This window comes from Pyrus communis, chromosome 17, assembly GCF_963583255.1.
Source record: "Pyrus communis chromosome 17, drPyrComm1.1, whole genome shotgun sequence".
Lineage (NCBI taxonomy): Eukaryota > Viridiplantae > Streptophyta > Magnoliopsida > Rosales > Rosaceae > Pyrus > Pyrus communis.
Genome location: NC_084819.1, coordinates 11,908,114 through 11,926,581, shown reverse-complemented (window position 1 = coordinate 11,926,581; position 18,468 = coordinate 11,908,114). Strand labels below are relative to the sequence as shown.

General features: G+C 40.4%; 2 protein-coding genes and 1 pseudogene across 2 annotated transcripts; 2 read left to right on the top strand and 1 right to left on the bottom strand.

Moving 5' to 3' along the window:
* The first annotated feature begins 1,038 nt into the window (after positions 1-1,038).
* Positions 1,039-4,908, top strand: LOC137722013 (uncharacterized; annotated as a pseudogene).
* A 7,943-nt stretch (positions 4,909-12,851) lies between these two features.
* Positions 12,852-13,265, bottom strand: LOC137722011 (uncharacterized). The gene has a single exon (XM_068461019.1). The coding sequence runs from the start codon at positions 13,263-13,265 to the stop codon at positions 12,852-12,854; it is 414 nt and encodes a 137-aa protein (XP_068317120.1).
* Positions 13,266-16,315: 3,050 nt separating this feature from the next.
* LOC137723624 (uncharacterized) lies at positions 16,316-18,458 on the top strand. The gene is made up of 6 exons (XM_068462822.1): positions 16,316-16,637; positions 16,779-16,914; positions 17,047-17,131; positions 17,221-17,268; positions 17,855-17,955; positions 18,052-18,458. Exons 1-6 carry the CDS (start codon positions 16,427-16,429, stop codon positions 18,179-18,181), a joined length of 711 nt encoding a protein of 236 aa, XP_068318923.1. The 5' UTR covers positions 16,316-16,426; the 3' UTR covers positions 18,182-18,458.
* Positions 18,459-18,468: the final 10 nt, after the last annotated feature.

The window sequence follows — 18,468 nt, the reverse complement described above, 5'->3', positions numbered from 1 at the left end:
GGCCAGCACGCCCTGATCTCGGTCGAGGTGTGTCAGTTTGGTATCAGAGCCTAGGTTTGGCAGTCATGTGCTTTTGTGTGAGTATTCTAATGGTTTTGGTGTCTTCTGTCAGAATTATGCCACCTCGTCGGGAACCACGTCGCTCTTCTGAGTCTAGCTTCCCCGATGTTGCTCAGCTGGGGAAAGTTATTGCTACAGCCCTTCAGTCAGTGATGCGCCCTGCCCAGAGGACTCCTCTGGAGACTATGTACAATCTGAAATTGGTTAAGTTCGAAGGTAATGAGGGTCACGAGGGCGCAGAGCGATGGTTAGAACATATTGAGAAGACTTTCCGTGTGTTGCACAATCAGGGGAACCTTCCTATTAAGAGGTAGGTCGAGACGACCTCATGGTTTCTGGGTATGGAGTCTGCAGCCTGGTGGGAACAGGAGCTTCATCGTTTGACTCCAGTTGAGAGGGCTGATTGGAACGTTTTCAAAGAGTTGTTCAAGATGAGGTTTGTGCCTCCTGAGTACATTGATCGTAAGAAGCAGGAGTTCACCGAGCTGAGACAGCGAAAGATGACGGCTAATGAGTACTATCGCAGGTTCACTGATTTGTCCCGTTACCATCCTGACGTTGCTGGTAATCCGGCGGAGATGCTTCGTCGTTTCCGCCTAGGTACTAAGAAGAAGTGGCGTTCGATGACGACTACTACCCACTGTGAGACCTACCAGGATTTCTACGAGATATTGTTGAGGATTGAGGATTCTGAGAACATGTCGAGCGAGAGTGAGGAAGAAGAAAAAGATGGCAATCAGAAGAAAGATGACAAGGGTAAAGGTCAAGCGTCGCTCGGGCCTCGTAGGACGCAGAACTTCAAGAGAGGTGGTGCTAGTTCGAGTTCTTCTAGCGGTGCTTTCAGTGCCACTGGACAGGGACGAGGAGGTAGATTTTCTAGTGGTGCTCGAGGCCAGAGCTCCAGTTTGTCGCAGATGTAACAACCGACATTTCGGCGAGTGCAGGCGTGGCAGCAGTGGTTGCTTCACGTGTGGGCAGATGGGACATCGGGCTGCGAATTGTCCCCAGAGTCAGCAGCAGAAGCCGCAGCAGACTTTCATGCCACCACCTGCACCGATCCAGCAGATTCAGGGTTCGAGTAGTTATGGCCAGGCAGGTCGAGGTGGTGCCTACCACTACCAGGGTGATGCTGTTCTATATGCCCCGGGACAGTATCAGTATCCTCATGACCCGTATTCCCAGGGTGGTTACCCTCCGTATCCTGGTAGCTATATGCCGTATCCTCCAGCTTCAGCATACGGTTCTCAGTGGTTTCAGGGAGGACAGTTTCAGCCGGGAGAGATTGCCACTAGTAGTGCAGGGTCTTCGAGGCAGTCGGGTCAGCCCAGTCAGGGGCGTGGTACTCAGGGTCGCGGTGGTCAGGCGAGCAGAGGTCGCGGCGGACGACAGCAGGGCCAGAGGCGTATTCATAATATTTCTCTGCAGGATGCTCAGAACAATCCGGATTTGATTATAGGTACGTTAAATATTCTTGGTTATTTTGCTAGAGTATTAGTTGATTGTGGAGCTACACATTCTGTGATTTCTCATACATTTGCTCAAGTGACGCAACCTCGCCCCACACCTCTAGGGTACGATTTAGAGTTCGCTATGCCTAGAGGAGAGAGATGTATTGTAGATCGTGTGTACCCAGGATGTCCAGTGATAGTTGAGGGTGTTGTTTTGCCAGCTGATCTTATCCCATTGGATATTGTTGACTTTGATGTGATTCTGGGCACAGATTGGTTGCATTTCTATCGTGCCAATATTGATTGTTACGGGAAAATAGTTACGTTTCACCATCCTGGACTACATGTGGTTACTTTTGTGGGTGAGCAGAGTGGGGTGAGACATGGCGTTATTTCGGCTTTGCGAGCGAAAAGGTTGTTGTCTAAAGGTTGCCAGGGGTACCTAGCTCATGTGGTGTTAGATGAGGCCGTTCCTAGCAGAGTTGAGGATGTGAGAGTGGTTAGACACTTTCCCGATGTTTTCCCCGAGGATTTACCTGGTTTACCACCAGACCGAGATATGGAGTTTACTATTGAGTTGCTTCCAGGTACTAATCCTATTTCTTTGACTCCTTATCGTATGGCTCCCGCTGAGTTAAGGGAATTGAAAGTTCAGTTGCAGGAATTGGTGGATAAGGGTTTCATTCAGCCTAGTACTTCGCCTTGGGGCGCTCCAGTATTGTTTGTGAGAAAGAAAGACGGAACTTTGAGGCTGTATATTGACTATAGGCAATTGAATCGGGTGACGATTAAAAACCGTTATCCATTGCCTCGTATTGATGATTTGTTTGATCAGCTTCGAGGTGCTTGTGTGTTCTCCAAGATTGACTTGAGGTCTAGATATTATCAGCTGAAGATTAGTAGGGATGACGTCCCTAAGACGGCGTTCAGGACTCGTTACGGTCATTACGAGTTTTTGGTTATGCCATTTGGGTTGACGAATGCACCAGCTGCTTTCATGGATTTAATGAACCTGGTGTTCCGGCCATACTTGGATAGATTTGTTATCGTCTTCATCGACGACATTCTGGTGTATTCTAAGTCCAAAGCGGAGCATGTTCAACATCTTACTTTGGTGTTGAAGAGGTTGAGGGAACACCAATTGTATGCTAAGTTTAGCAAGTGCCAGTTTTGGTTAGATCAAGTTGCGTTTTTGGGGCACGTCATTTCAGCTCAGGGTATTCTGGTTGACCCTCAGAAAGTTGCAGCCGTGGAGAGTTGGGAGCAACCGCGAACCGTCACTGAGGTGAGAAGTTTCCTTGGTTTGGCGGGGTATTATCGGCGTTTTGTCAAGGATTTCTCTGTAATTGCTTTACCACTGACGAGATTAACGAGGAAAGACGTTAAATTTGAGTGGGATGATAAGTGTGAGTAGAGTTTCCAGCAGTTGAAGCATTGTCTCACTCATGCACCTGTTTTGGCACTCCCGGACGATAGTGGTGATTTCGAGGTTTATAGTGATGCTTCCTTGAATGGTCTGGGATGTGTGTTGATGCAGCATGGTAGGGTGATTGCTTATGCTTCACGGCAGTTGAAACCTCATGAGTTGAATTACCCTACACATGATTTGGAGTTGGCCGCTATCATCTTTATGTTGAAGTTGTAGAGGCACTATCTTTATGGGGAGAAATGTAGGATCTTTACAGATCATAAGAGTCTTCAGTATCTTTTTACTCAGAAGGAACTTAATCTTCGTCAACGGAGGTGGATGGAGTTACTCAGCGATTACGATTGCACGATTGATTATCACCCTGGTCGTGCAAACGTAGTGGCTGATACACTTAGCAGGAAGTCTCAGGGCCGAATCAATGCGTTGTACGCCAGCCGTATTCCTCTTTTGACAGACTTGCATGCTACGGGAGTGAGGTTAGAAGCAGAAGATCGAGAAGTGGCGTTACTTGCTAATTTCCAAGTTAGGCCAATTTTAGTTGATCGGGTGCTGGAAGCTCAGGTAGCTGATAGGGAGACTCAAGAACTAATTCAAGCTCGAGATCGAGGAAGGAGGAGAGACCTCAGAGTTCGTGATTCGGATGACATGTTAATGCAAGAGGGTAGAATGTTCGTGCCTAATAATGTAGATTTGAAGAAAGAAATTCTCGATGAAGCACATATCTCGGCTTACGCCATGCATCCAGGAGCTACTAAAATGTATCATACCATTCGACCATTTTATTGTTGGCCGGGTATGAAGAGGGAGATAGCTGAGTATGTGAGTAGGTGTGCTGTTTGTCAGCAGGTTAAAGCAGAAAGGAAGAAGCCGTTTGGGTTGTTGCAGCCGCTTCCCGTTCCAGAGTGGAAATGGGAAAATATCACTATGGATTTTGTGTACAAGCTACCGCGTACACATAATGGCTTCGACGGCATTTGGGTGATCGTTGATCGGCTCACTAAGTCGGCACATTTTATTCCAGTGAGAGAGAAGTATTCTTTGGGCCGCTTGGCAGAGTTGTTTATCTCGAAGATTGTGAAGTATCATGGTGTCCCTGTGAGTATTGTCTCGGATCGTGATCCACGATTTACATCGAAGTTTTGGGTGGCTTTTCAGGAAGCTTTGGGCACGAGGCTACTTTACAGTACGGCGTATCATCCACAGACGGACGGACAGTCAGAGAGAACTATTCAGACTTTGGAGGATATGTTGCGAGCTTCGGTGTTACAGTTTAGTGATGCTTGGCACCAACGGTTGGATTTGATGGAATTTTCCTACAGCAACAGCTTTCATTCGAGTATCGGCATGGCGCCATTTGAGGCATTGTATGGTAGATCTTGTCGCACACCGTTGTGTTGGTCAGAGGTTGGAGAAAGAGTTTTAGTGGGTCCGGAGATTGTTGAGGAGACTACTCAGAATGTTCAGGTAATTAAGTCTAACCTGAAAGCAGCCCAGGACAGGCAGAAGAGTTTAGCAGATCGGCATGCTACGGACAGAGTGTATGAAGTCGGAGATTGGGTATTTCTGAAGCTTTCACCGTGGAGAGGTGTCGTGCGGTTTGGAAAGAAGGGTAAGTTGAGTCCCAAGTACATTGGACCATACATGGTCACAGAGCGAGTTGGTGAGGTAGCTTACAGGTTGGAGTTGCCTCCGGAGTTGGCTAGAGTGCACAACGTTTTTCACGTGTCTATGCTCCGACATTATGTTGTTGATCCGTTTCACGTGATACCTCCTCAACCGTTAGAGATTAATCCAAATTTGACTGATGACGAGGAACCGGTGACGATCATCGATTGGAAGGAAAAGGTTCTGAGGAACAAGACAGTGAACTTAGTGAAAGTTTTGTGGAGGAATCATTCAGTCGAGGAAGTTACGTGGGAAACAGAAGATCGGATGAGGGATTTGTATCCTCGGTTGTTCTTTGACCACTAGGGGTTGTTACTTGGGTTGTTTTGAATTTCGGGACGAAATTCTATTAAGGTGGGTAGGTTGTGACATCCCGTCCCGAGAATATCGAAAACGTACGTGTGAAATGACAATTTTGCCCCTAGTTCGATTTCTTTACATTTATTGGTTGTTTTTGTGTTGTTGGCATGCTTTGAGCCACACACACCTTCCCACACACCTCACACCCTTTCCCTCATGTTTCCTGCTCCTCCCCCGTGTTCCCTTTCCTCTCATTTCCCTTGAAAACGTATGGACACACACACAAGCACACTAAACACCAGCAGATCGAGGGAACCAAGGCCACATTCGAGCTCGTGAGGCTGAGAGGAGTGCAGCTGTACCATTTTCAGGTAAGGAAACCACCATTTTCACGTCGATTTCACGAAGTCAGTTTTGAGGTACTATTCATGCAAACATAAATCCTCACGTTTTAGGGAAAATGAAGCTTGTATGTAGCTTGGTGAGGTCCCAAAGAGTCTCGGAGTAGTTCGTTTGAAGGAATTAGACGTTGAAATCGTTGTGTTCAAAGTTGGGCAGAATTGGAGTGTGGTGACAGGTGAGATCTCGTGATTTTTATCCCTTAAAAGTGGCATATTTATGTTCTCCTAGGTCTAAGCTTCATTTTGGTGCAAAAATCGTGAAATTTGGGTGAAAAACGGACGAGATATCAACGTTTGAAAATTTTCAAGTTTTCCGGCGGCGGCGACGGCGCCGGAGTCTCGCCGGAGAAGGAGACGGAATATTCAGTCAAGTCTGACGGAATATTCCTGACGCCGTTAACGGAATCCGTTAGAACTAACGGAACATTCCTTACGGCGTCAGTTAACGCTGTCAGCGTGCCAGGCACGTGCCTGCGCGTGGCCGGCGCGTGTGGCCGTGCCTTGGCCAGCGCGTGGGGGCGCGTGCGGCGGTGGAAAATTTTTCTAAAAATATGGGGATGTTCCTAAGGTTGAGTAGGTCACGTTGGTATATTCATTTGTCCAATTTGAGCAATGTATGAGAAGTTATTACGAGAAGTTGGTTATGTGCTTTAAAACTTATGTTTTTATAGTTGTTTCACATATAGGTGATACGTATCCTGAGGACGAGCGTGGTCACTCGAGGCAGGGGGGCTACAACCCTTCCACATACCAGTGAGTGGGCTTTTGGTTTTCCGTATATACCTATATACTATATTTTCCCAGAATTGATTTAAATGTTTATTAGTTATATGCCATGCATTATATTATTGGTGGTTGTTCATTGTTAGTACATTATTCGTTGCGTATATATATACATATGCATATTGGGTGCTGTGGACGCACAGGTAAGTGCCAAGTAAGTGTTATTCATGTTTACATTCAGTAATGATTCGAGATGCTTAGAGAGCTCATAACCTGCACCCCCGATGTTAGTGCTCCCGCCCAGAGTAGGGCACAGTCCTTCACGTGATGTTCACCTCCCGCACCACACGCTCAGCTTGGATCCAACTTAGGTGCACAGTCCTATCGTACAGACCACATTAGGTGGTTCCGACTTGTAGGTGACTCGCGACTATTCGCACAGCCTTCACGTGATCGTAGCACTAGAGTGTATATATATGTTACACCTAGGCCTGTCGTACAGACCACTTTAGGTGGTTCCGACTCGTGGGCAGGTTCAGTTATTGAGTTTGAGATTTGAGCTCTACATGCAGCCGTACAGGTCACGTTAGGTGACTCCGGCTGCCAGATTATTTGTTATTGATATAATTTTATACCTGAGCACTTGCATTTCATTCTGAGGTTCCGACATGGCATATTATTGAGCATGATTGGCATATATACTATACGTATATTTATTTTCTGGGAAGTATACAGGTTTTACGGCGAGGGGTTAGAATGTATTTTACTAAATGGTTTTCGAAAAGCTTTGTTTTTGCCCACTCACGCTTTTGTTTTGCGCCCCTCCAGGTTCTAGTTGTCTAGCAGGTTCGGTGGTTTCCCAGAGGGCTTTCCCAGCATTTCTGACAGACACTCACCAGCGTAGGGTCACCTTCGGGTGTACTATTGTTGTATCACTTCCTTTCGGACTGCTGTAGGCTTATGCTCTGAACTTAGCGTCTCACTTACGCTAGCACTTGTTTTTATTACTTTGTATGCTAGTTTTTAATTATTCGTACTTTTTATTACTATTTTATTAGCTTCCGCACGTGCACATGGTTACGTCACCTCTGTGTGGCGGCCAGCACGCCCTGATCTCGGTCGGGGTGTGTCATTTAAGCCGTTCCAATGGTCACCAATTTTTAAAATCTAATTTAATATATATATATATATAATTATTATAGTTTTTAGGGGTATAAAATTGTTAAATTAATATATATAATTATTATAGTATTTTTTAGGGTTATAAAATTATTAAATTAATATTTTGGATGATCGAATTCTTGATAATGAAAATTTCCATACAAGGGTTGGCGTGGAAGAAACTCTTTTTCTTGAATCATTACCGTTGCCTACTAAGTTTGTTAATCACGCAAATGTCGATGACGAGCTAACATATGATGACATGGAATAAATATATTAATTATTTAATGTATTAATTAGACTATGTTTCAATTCGTGTGTGATGATATCTTATCATAAAATTACATTTATATTTTTTTTTATTAAGTATCATATATAAATTAAAATTTATTTATTAAAATATTATATGAGATAACATAACAACTTATTTTTAAATTTTGGGCTAAACTTTAATATTTTGGGGTGGGAATTTTCCCGCTTGTTTCAACGCCACTTGCAATCATAGTCAAGTTTGTCAGGCTCATGTCAGTTTGAACTGACACAACGTTTTCTTATTTCCACGCAACTTGCACTTACTGGCATGTTTGTCAGCTCGCGTCGGTTTGAACCGACGCAAAATTTTCTTATTTTGACACCACTTTCATAAGTCTGTCAGGCTCATTTCGGTTTTAACCGACACATTTTTTTCCTATTTCGATGCCACTTGCCTTTCAGTAAGTGTGTCAGACTACTTGACTTAGTGTCGGTTTTAACCGACGCTAAAACCGACACTAAGTCCAAATATTTCGACGCCAAGTGCATTTCAGTCAGTGTGTCAGAGAAAAGAAACAATAGAGCTAATATATTGGGGTAACAATGCAGTCCTTATTTCTCATCTCTAAAACCTTTTCGAAAACCTGTGTTTGCGTAATTTTTTCACAAAATTTCTTCTTCTTGAAATGGGAAGTGGCCGGAAGGGCAATATTCCCCAAAGGGTTCCTCTCCCCCTTCTTGTGTATGGAGCGTCATCTTTCAGCAGCTCAAAAACTTCCCGTGCTACTAGTTCAGGTATGCAAACTTCTCAGCTGCCATCTCTAAATACTGTTTTGATGGGTTTGTAGTTTACTTGTGGGTTAACAGTTTATATGGTGTTGAACAGGTTTGCCCCATTCGCCTTACCAATCACGCTCCTTAACCCAACCGAGAAACATAACTAAAAAAGGAAAAATAGTAAGTCCAGATACTCAAAGAGTAGCAGTAGACTAGTATTATCGTTAAGCCATGGCATCTCTGACAACCCTAGCAGCTGTTCAACCTGCCGCCATTAACGGCCTCGAAGGAAGCTCCCTCACTGGAACAAAGCTCGTTGTAAAGCCCACTCGCCAGAGCATCAGAACCAAAAACATCAGGTACTACATGGATATTTGAAAATAGTAAATGCTTCTTGTCTCTTGTTCTTGTATGCATTGTGATGGGTGTGTTGAGTAATATTACTGGTGTGGTCTGTGGTAGTTTAGGAGTGGTGCTGTGGTGGCCAAGTACGGAGACAAGAACGTCTATTTTGACCTTGAGGATCTGGGCAACACCACCGGGAAGTGGGATTTGTATGGTTCATATGCGATGATGATCCAAATGTTAATGAATATTCTAGTGATTTTTTTGGTTGTGTAAGAAGAAAAATGAAAAAGAAGTGAAGAGCTAGCCTCAAAAGAAGTGAAGTTCTGGTGATTTTATGGACGACAACATCACATTAGATCGACTATTTTATTTATTTAACTTACGTGATGTCGGTTTGGACCGACAATAAGTGTGATATTTTTATTGTTTATTTGTTACTTAATGTCGGTTTTGACCGCCATCATATTAGATTTTCATGTCATTTATAAGCGACGTAAGAGCCGATATCTCTTTTAAGCGACGCTGTTGTTCATTTTTATTTTATATTACTTTGCTTTTTGGTGGCGGATTAAGGGGGCTAAGCAACATCATTACCCTTTTGGTGACAGTAGTATTGGTGCCGCTTCCTCTATCCGACATTGCACGATTTAATGTCGGATTTTTACCAAATATCTTACATTAACTGGTGTTTCTTGTCGGCTTTAAAACGTCGATAATATCCCTTTTTGTAGTAGTGTTTGCTAGCTTTTCTTGCTCGTAGGTTGTCTCCAATCCTGAGCTAAAAGTTATTTTTTAACTTTTATTCCCCCCCCCCCCCCAAAACCCAACCAAAGTTCAATGTGTGGCCTAAAACCTAAAACTCAAATGAAAGCTAAATAACAGCTAGGATTTAACCCAAATGCACATGGACTCGCCCAAAGGAAGCCTAGTTTTGGCCCAAAGATGCGCCCCACTTTCCCCACGCGATATGGTGCCTTCAACGCCCAACATGGAGGGTGTTACATCCCACATCGCCCAGGGGAGTGAATCATGTAAGCCTTATATGTATATTCCTATCTTTACCTAGCACGAGGCCTTTTGGGAGCTCATTGGCTTGGGATTCTGTAGGAACTCCGAAGTTAAGCGAGTAGCATGCGAAAGCAATCCCATGATGGGTGACCCACTGGGAAGTTCTCAAGTGAGTTCCCAGAAACAAAACAGTGAAGGTGTGGTAGGGGCCCAAAGCAGACAATATCGTGCTACAGTGGAGTCGAGCCAGGGTTGTGGTGGAGGCCGAGTTGAGATGTGACAATTTGGTATCAGAGACAATCCCTGCCCGGAAATGTGTCAACAAGGATGTCGGGCCCCTAAAAGGGGTTGATTGTTACATCCCACATCGCCCAGGGAATGGATCATATAAGCCTTATGTGTATATTCTCATATCTACCTAGCACGAGGCCTTTTGTGAGCTCACTGGCTTCGAGTTCCATAGGAACTCCGAAGTTAAGCAAGTAGCGTGTGAGAGCAATCCCATGAAGTTCTCGTGTGAGTTCCCAGAAACAAAACCGTGAGCGTGTGGTAGGGGCCCAAAGTTGACAATATCGTGCTACGGTGGAGTCGAGTCCAGGTTGTGGTAAGGGCCTGAGGCGAGATGTGACAGATGGCCCATTGTCAGGGTAGCTGTCGACCACCATCAGGAGCCCAACGACTTTATTTTTCATTTGACAGTTGATATATTTGGACCGTTAGTTGATCCAACAGTCCAGATTCAAATTTTGTTTTATAAAAAAAAAAAATCTAATTTTAAAATACATTGAATCCAACGGCTGAGATCGAATATAATAAAATCTAACAGTAAAAAAAAAATCTAACGTTTGAAATTTAAATCCAACAACTAATTATTTAACTCAAAATTCACCCAAAAACCTTATAAATACCTATGTATCTATTCAAACATCCACACAAAACTCACTTTTCTCCTACAATTCTTCCATGTTTTTTTTCTACCATTTCTTCCCATTTCTTTTTTTTTTTTCAAGATGGCAAGAGAGCATATTATAGGTTGTAATTGGACCTGTGAGGAAGATGTTGCTTTATGTTTGGCATGGGTTTCTATTAGCGAAGATTGTGTTGTTGGCACAAATCAAAATAAAAAGGTTTTGAGGGGTAAAATCGTTGATAAGTTCCATAAAAACTCCAATGCCGGCCGGAAGAAAGGTGGTGGTGTTTAAGATCGGTGGAAGGTTATCAACAAGGCATGCATTTTATGGAAGGGAAGCTTAGAGAGAGTCGTGGTTAGCATGGGCAGTGGAAGGAGCACCACATAAATTGTAAGTATTTTTGTTGATATTTTATGTGTCATGTACATAATATTATTTTGTAACTAATTGTTTTTATGTATTTTTTGCATAGGGTGACAAAGCAATGACAATTTACAAGATAAGAGGAACACCAGAAAATCAACCTTTTAAGTTGCATCATGCTTGGGACGTCCTCAAGGATTGTCCAAGATGGGGAACCGATGCGGATCAACAATGGGAAAGATTATTTCAACGTTAAGCCGCACTGACAAATGATGTCGATGAAGGTGTCGATGAATTGACCCCCAACTTCTTCTTTTGCAAGGCCCCGGGGAAAAGATAAGCAAAAGGAAGCAAAAAGAAAAGGGAAGTCCCAAGATCCAATGAGTGCACAAATTACTACAGGATTTGCAAGATTGACCAAAAGCCATAGCTCTCGATAAGAAGATGCAGCTCGAATGCATTTAGCCATGAAGGAAGAAGGAGATAGGGAGCATGAAAAGTTTAAATGTAATTTCATGATGGAGGACCTCAACAAATACACTCCCGAGAGGAAGAAGTTATTACGTGATAAGCAAAAGAAAATTTTGCGAAGGCATGCCACAAGAATTATATTTCAAGATGATGATTCGTCTCAAGGCTATATCCCAAGTCCACCACCAAGTCAATATGATGGGTATCATTATTAAAGTTTATGTAGTAGTATATGAATTATCGATTGTATTAAGTTTATGTGGTTTTTTAATTGTCGTTTGTATTAAGTTTATGCAGTTTATCACTTGTTGTTTATATTAAGTTTATGACTTAGTAATTATCGTGTGTACTAAATTTATGGCTTATTAATTATTGTTTCTATTAATCTAGGTGTCTTCAATAATTATTGTACTTATTATTGCACACTTTGATGTACGATGGATGTCTTCAATAATTCAAATGACATTCAATAATTTTGACAACGTACTAGACAAGACAAAAGACTTGTCACAAGAAGACACTTCAATTTATTACTAGAAAATACCAACATAGTACACTTAAAATTATTACATAAAATAACAACATAGCACACTTAAATTTAACACAAGAACACATTAATACACCAACATCATCAACATTCACCTTCTCGGCACCATATATACTCAACCAAATCCTTGTGGAGTGTGTCATGACCTTGAGGAGCTTGAATTCTATTTAAATGTCTCATATACTCACTCAGTGTGACCATATCCTATCGGGTCTCATATGTGATTTCAGCGAGATATTCAACATCTCTTACCATAGCTCTTATATGTGTTGGTTGGTCGTCATCCACATCTTTGTTAGAATCTTCTTCAATTTTGACATACTCATCTTCCACAATTATATTGTGCAAATTTATGCACGTTATCATGATTGAATGGAGGTCTTCGGCATGCCACAATCGTGCAGCCTCTCTAACAATGACCCATTAAGCTTGTATGATCCCGAATGCTTTCTTTACATCCTTCATGTAAGACTTTTGTCTTTGCGAAAATAATTTCTTCTTCGCACTATCGGGATGAAAATAACTTTTCACAAAGGTAGACCAACTAGGATAAATATCATTAGTTAAGTAGTAACCTAGCTTATGTCTATTACCATTTACCTTGTACCTTCATTCTGGTGCTCATCCATTGACAACATCATCGAACAGAGAAGAAGACCAAAGAACGTTGATATTGTTGTTTGATCTAGGAGCGCCGAAGAATGCATGCCAAATCCATGTGCCATAAGACGCCACAGCCTCGAGCATGATGGTTGGCTTGTTGTGACGGCCCTTGAATTGGCCAGCCCAAGTAGTAGGACAATTCATCCATAGCCAATGCATACAATCGAGATTTCCTATCAGGCCAGGGAAGCCTTTTTTGTCTGCCTTGCGTAGAAGCCTATTCAAATATGCACAATTTGGCTTGCAGAGGTATGTGGCTCCATATATGGCTTTAATTGCCTTACATAAGCACTTCAGGTTCTCAATAGCAGTACTCATCTCAAGTCAGCAATACTCGTCAGTTGAGTCTGCAGAGCACCCATTAGTTAGCATCTGAAATACAGATGTGAGGTTCTGATGAGGTGATAGACTTTTTTGGCCTATGACATCTATCTTCCTTGCAAAGTAATGGTCATGACTGACAACTGTGTTTAAGATGCTTTCAAAAAGCTTTCTCCTCATCCGAAACCGCCTCTGAAAATCAGGAGCAGGATAACTTGGACGTTCGATGAAATAATCTTTCATCATCCGATCATGACACTCTTCTCTATCATGCTGCACAAATGAACGCCCCATGACAGAACCATGATAGCTAGACTCGGCATGGTGCTCATATTGCATAAGCGAGTTTGCAAATTCGGCTTCTTTGTTGTTCATTTCTGCATCCGCATTGTCAAGGCTTACTTGGTATTGTGTCATTTGTCACCTATTGATGAGATATTAAGGATTCTTAGGAAACAAAAACACTTTGAAAGTTGAAAGATTGGTGAATATGTTGTGTGATGTTTAGATATTCAACCTATGTTCATGTAAAGGATGATTGAAGGTTTGCATTTCATGTGTGTAGGTTTGTGTTGCGTTTCATATGTTTTGTATATATTTTGTATGTGTTTCGTGTGTGTCATGTGTTTCACATGTTTGGTGTGTTATACATCTCTATCATGTGTTTTGTATGTATTTTGGTATGCGTTTTGTGTGTGTCATGTGTTTCACATGTTTGGTGTGTTAAACATGTTTTGTACGTATTTTGGTATGCGTTTTGTGTGTGTCATGTGTTTCACATGTTTGGTGTGTTATACATCTCTATCATGTGTATATGTGTTTCATATATGCTTCGTGGGTCTTGTGTGTTTCATTTATTTTGTGTTTATACATCTCTATCATGATTTTCATATTCTTCCATAATGTTTCATAAATTTCATGTATCGATTTAGCGATTTTTCAATAATTATCGGAATTTAAATATTTTTAGGTTAAAATGTTTATAAAATTAATTTAGGATAGTCTACATAATGTTTTTTTTTAAAGTTAATTTCAAAAAAAAAAATTAGCCTAAATTCATTCTTTTTTGGGGCTAAATTTTTAGGTCATAAAGGTTGAAGCAGAACAACTGTTTCTGGGCTAAAACCTAAATTTTATGGACTAAAAAATTTAGGTTTTAGACCAAGGGTTAGAGAAGGTCTTAGGGCTTTTCTTTGTAATTGTTATTTTCATCTAAAAGATAAAATAAAAGGGAGTTTTAATAAAAGGTCTGTGGTACTGTTTACTTTAACGAAAAACCACATTTTTACACTAAAAAGTCAATCATGGTACTATTCACTTTAGCCTTTATTTTGTCTTTATCGTTAAAACTCAAAGTTTTCAAGCATTTTTCAGTAGTTTTTTTTAAAATAAAATGCATTTATTCGGTTTTTAATATTAAAGGGCATGTGCTGAGATCCAACCCTCACCTGCTATAGCGGAGATATCAAAATTCCACTCAAATTTGATATATAATATTAAATATGTAATTTGTTCCCTTTTAATTCTTCGCAGAGAGATCCGTAAGTGGCCATAGCAATTGGATTCAGGAATTAACTTGACTTCTTAAAATTAAAGAGGAGTTCTTCGTCAAGATACTTAATAACTGATTTAAGAAATTACGTATTCATGATTGAAATCATTTGTATTATTAATCACTCTGTAAACATCATTTATACAAAAAAATAAATAAAATAGGAGATCATTTAGTCATGGAACTATACAAAAATATATGAATAAATCCAATAAAAAAATTACGAACTGTTTATCTATTTGCTACTGTTGATTGACTAAAAGATCTTGTTTTTAATTTTTTTTTTTTTTGTGCAGAGATAATCTATACAAAGTGATTTATAATATAAACAGTTCCAATTATAAACACTAAGCTTCGTAAATTGATTTAATGTTTAAGTTTCTGGTTGTTTTATAAGGTAATAAGAATTAATTAGGAAACCAAACACAATTATCTATGTTTGATATATGTAGAGATAATATGAGGGAAATAAGAGAGAATCGAATATAATTTGTTGGATGGATGACTTATTGTCTTTTTTGAAGTGGACTTATTCCCTCATAGGAACGATTGGGTAGGTGGCTGATCTGTCTACTTGTATTCAACAGTTGGACATGGTTTGTTTGGATTCCAAGAGAGATTCCATCAGAACTTGCAAACTACTCGCACTACATTGAAGTTAACTCCTTGTTTGTTTGTTTGGCTCCTTGTTAATCAAGTTGTGAGGAAGTATATAAGTTCAATTGTTTTACATGGAGTGAAGGAGTCAGAAATTGGTTTCAGGAGGGACCTTTTATGTCATATAAAATAAATTAGACAAAATTTTAGCAACATAATTAGTTGGAGAAAAACCTTTTTTTTTTATTGGCAAGGAAATTTTAATCAAACAAATGTGATGGAGCTTTAAAATTTGTATGAAAATTTTGATATTGAGAAGATTCTTTCATAAGAACATAACTTATTTACGAGTTACGATAAAAAAGAATTAAGTCTCAAACAAAAATTTAAGACAAAAAATCAAAACTATTCCTATGAGATTTTCCTTTTAACATAATTTAATTTTCTTCTAAATCACATAGACCCATTTTATATGAAAGGACTAGAAAAAAGGAATTGAATTTAATATTGTAAAACAGAATGCTAGGTATAAGGTTGGATTTTATTCTTTTAAAAGGTAAAATGGTATAAGGTTGGGTTTTTCAAAAGAAGAAAAAAGAAAAAGGGGTAATGTTATCAAATTTCGAATCCATCCATACTAGACACACACACACACATATGTTGGTAATATTGGTAATATTCCAAGATAGGACCAAACTAAATATGTATATATTGGTAATCTTGGTAATATTCCAGGATGGGCTTGGCCTATCCTGAATTTCATATGGTTCCGCCACTATTTATGTATATTATTAGAATCCTTAAGAAATAATAACCATGTCAACGGTTCGATGATGATTATATTAAATATATATATTTACATGTTTTATATATGATTGTCAAATAATAATTGTATTAAATACATATAAGTATTATAGTCATTCCCAACATCATATTACTGCTGGTTCATTGGATTTGGGGATGCCTGCGGAAAATGTGCTGCATTTTACTCCTGAGTTTAAGTTTAATTTTAGTCTCCGTTTGTGTAATGGGGTTGCCCATTGTTTAGCTAAGTTTGTTTTGTCTATTAGCAATAAACTAGTTTAGACTGAGGAGCCTCCTACTCTTGTCTAAAAGCCCCTCCTCCAAGACATATGTAACTTTCTTTGAGTTTGCTCCAATACAATCGTTTCACTCCGAAAAAATCCCAACATCGTATTGTCATCAGACATTGAGAACCTGGGCTTTCGTCAAGCCCAATCTAATGAAAGAAAAGCAACAGCACTTTATAAATAGGTCAGGGGCAGAATCTATAATCTCTCTACAATTCCGGGGCATTTCTCGAATTCCACTTTCTCGAAACGACAATCACCGTCCTCACCCCTTGATACTCAGTAGAGCAGAGACACTGACGCCGCGCCACTGTGAATCTCCAAAAGAGAGAGCAAAAATGTCGAAGCTCGGTCTTCTCCGCGCCGTAATCACGTCAAACCTCGCCGTACGTACGGCCGTGCGGCAGAACCGCGGCCTCCCTATGCTCCTCGGCGAACCGACGAGACGGTTCTCGACGGAAGCCGAAAACCCGCCTCAGAACTCCCCGCCGTCTGATCAGCCGCAGGATGCTTCACCGATCGAACCATTTCTCCAAACCCCAACCACAGGTATTATAAACTGACCTATCGGCTGCCGTGGGCATGGCTGTGATTTCATTTCCATTTTCAATTTAGGGTTCAGGGTTTTGGGGATTTAATTTCAATGATGAAATGTGTCAATGGCAATGTGTCGCATATGATATTTTTAAGGTTTGGTGTATGGGAAGCTGCTTGGAATCTCGAGGTATACGCTGAAGACCGATGTCGTGAATATGCTGGAGGGCTGTAATTTGAGCCTGGAGGATGTCAAAGTTGATTACAATCGGGCCTTCACGCCGATGGGAATGTAAATTACGTATTCTCTATTTTGTTTATTTGCCAGTAGATTGATAATTTGTTATGCCATGCAATAGATAAATTTGTTTAGGTGCTCCAAAAATGTTTGGTTGATGATTTGGATATGCATTTTGGTTGTTAGGGTAGTGCAATTCCGGTCATGGAAAGCTTTTGATAATGCAGCTAGGGTGATTTCCAGGAAGGGCCGCCTGTTTAAATTGGAGAGGGTAATGATGTCATTGATGCTTGATAGGATATAATTGTTGCGCACGTATTTTGTGTCATGGTGTGCTGATGGTAGGTTTGTGAATGACAGGCTAACCGATCGCTGTGGGACAATCTTACTCCTCATGATGGAAAAACTGTAAGTCAAGGTTTTCTATTGCATGCTTATTATTGTTTTCAGTGAAATGTTTGATAAAGTTGGTCGTGTTTGGAGTTACACTTCGTGCAACAAATTTGCTTGCTATGTAGAATGGACTGAGTAGTAAGACAGGATTGATGAATAATTGGCTTTCGAGGATGAACCCAATGAATTCAAATTCTTGTGCAAGGCAATATATGCCATAGGCAGTTTGACACTCTAAACAGTTGAAGTAGGTTTTTTATCTGGATAACACCTAAATATTACTGGATAGAGTTGCTTCCTCTTGAAAATGGAATCTCTGGAACTACCATGTGGCAACCTAGTGAATTTTTGGTTTAGTATGTTTACATGCACCATCACAAGAGGTTGCCATATGTATTGATTCTATTGACCGAAGAGAAACAGGCTCCATCGGTTCATATGTAGACTGAGTCTTCGTAATTTGGAGTTATTGTTTCCCATATGTCAAGTATATGCCATAATTATTTGAATGTAATCTATACACTTAATCTTACAATTAATTTGCTATGAAATGATGAAAATCTTTCTGAAAGCATCGGAAATGGACATTTGGTATTATCAGGTTTTATTGCAAGGAATTCCTCAAACTGCTGCTCCAGAAGATGTAGAACGGTTTTTGTCTGGTTGTGAATACAATTCGTCTTCCCTCCAGATAATTTTCAGGTAAGCTGAATGGCTTGCGAGTGAAACATACTTATATATATTGAAATACTTTTACTCTACTTGATTTTTATTTTATTTTTGTTAAACTATGTTCAGGTCTTTCCCAGAACCCTCTAAATTTGCGACTGTTCGCTTTCCGTCTCAAACCGAGGCAATGAATGCATTCCTTGCGAAGAACAAAGGCTTCTGTCAGAATGGTCAAATTTTGATGCGCGTTCTCCAGTAATCCTGGTTTGTTGGTTCCCTTTGTCAGAAGAATTGCTATGAGACATGATAAAATGAGAATAGGATTATGTAGTATCATGTCGTTGTGCGGCACTTTAGGAATTTGCATGGTATACGATATGTCTTTTTATGAGGCCGTGTTTTTATTTACTGGATTCAACTCAGGAGTAGAAATGTGTTCATTCCTTATGCAGGAATGGGTATTGCATTCTTTCTTTTAATCCCAAGTCCTATTGCTAATAATTACAAGCATACATGATTTTAATTTCTTAACGTTACGATGTGTAG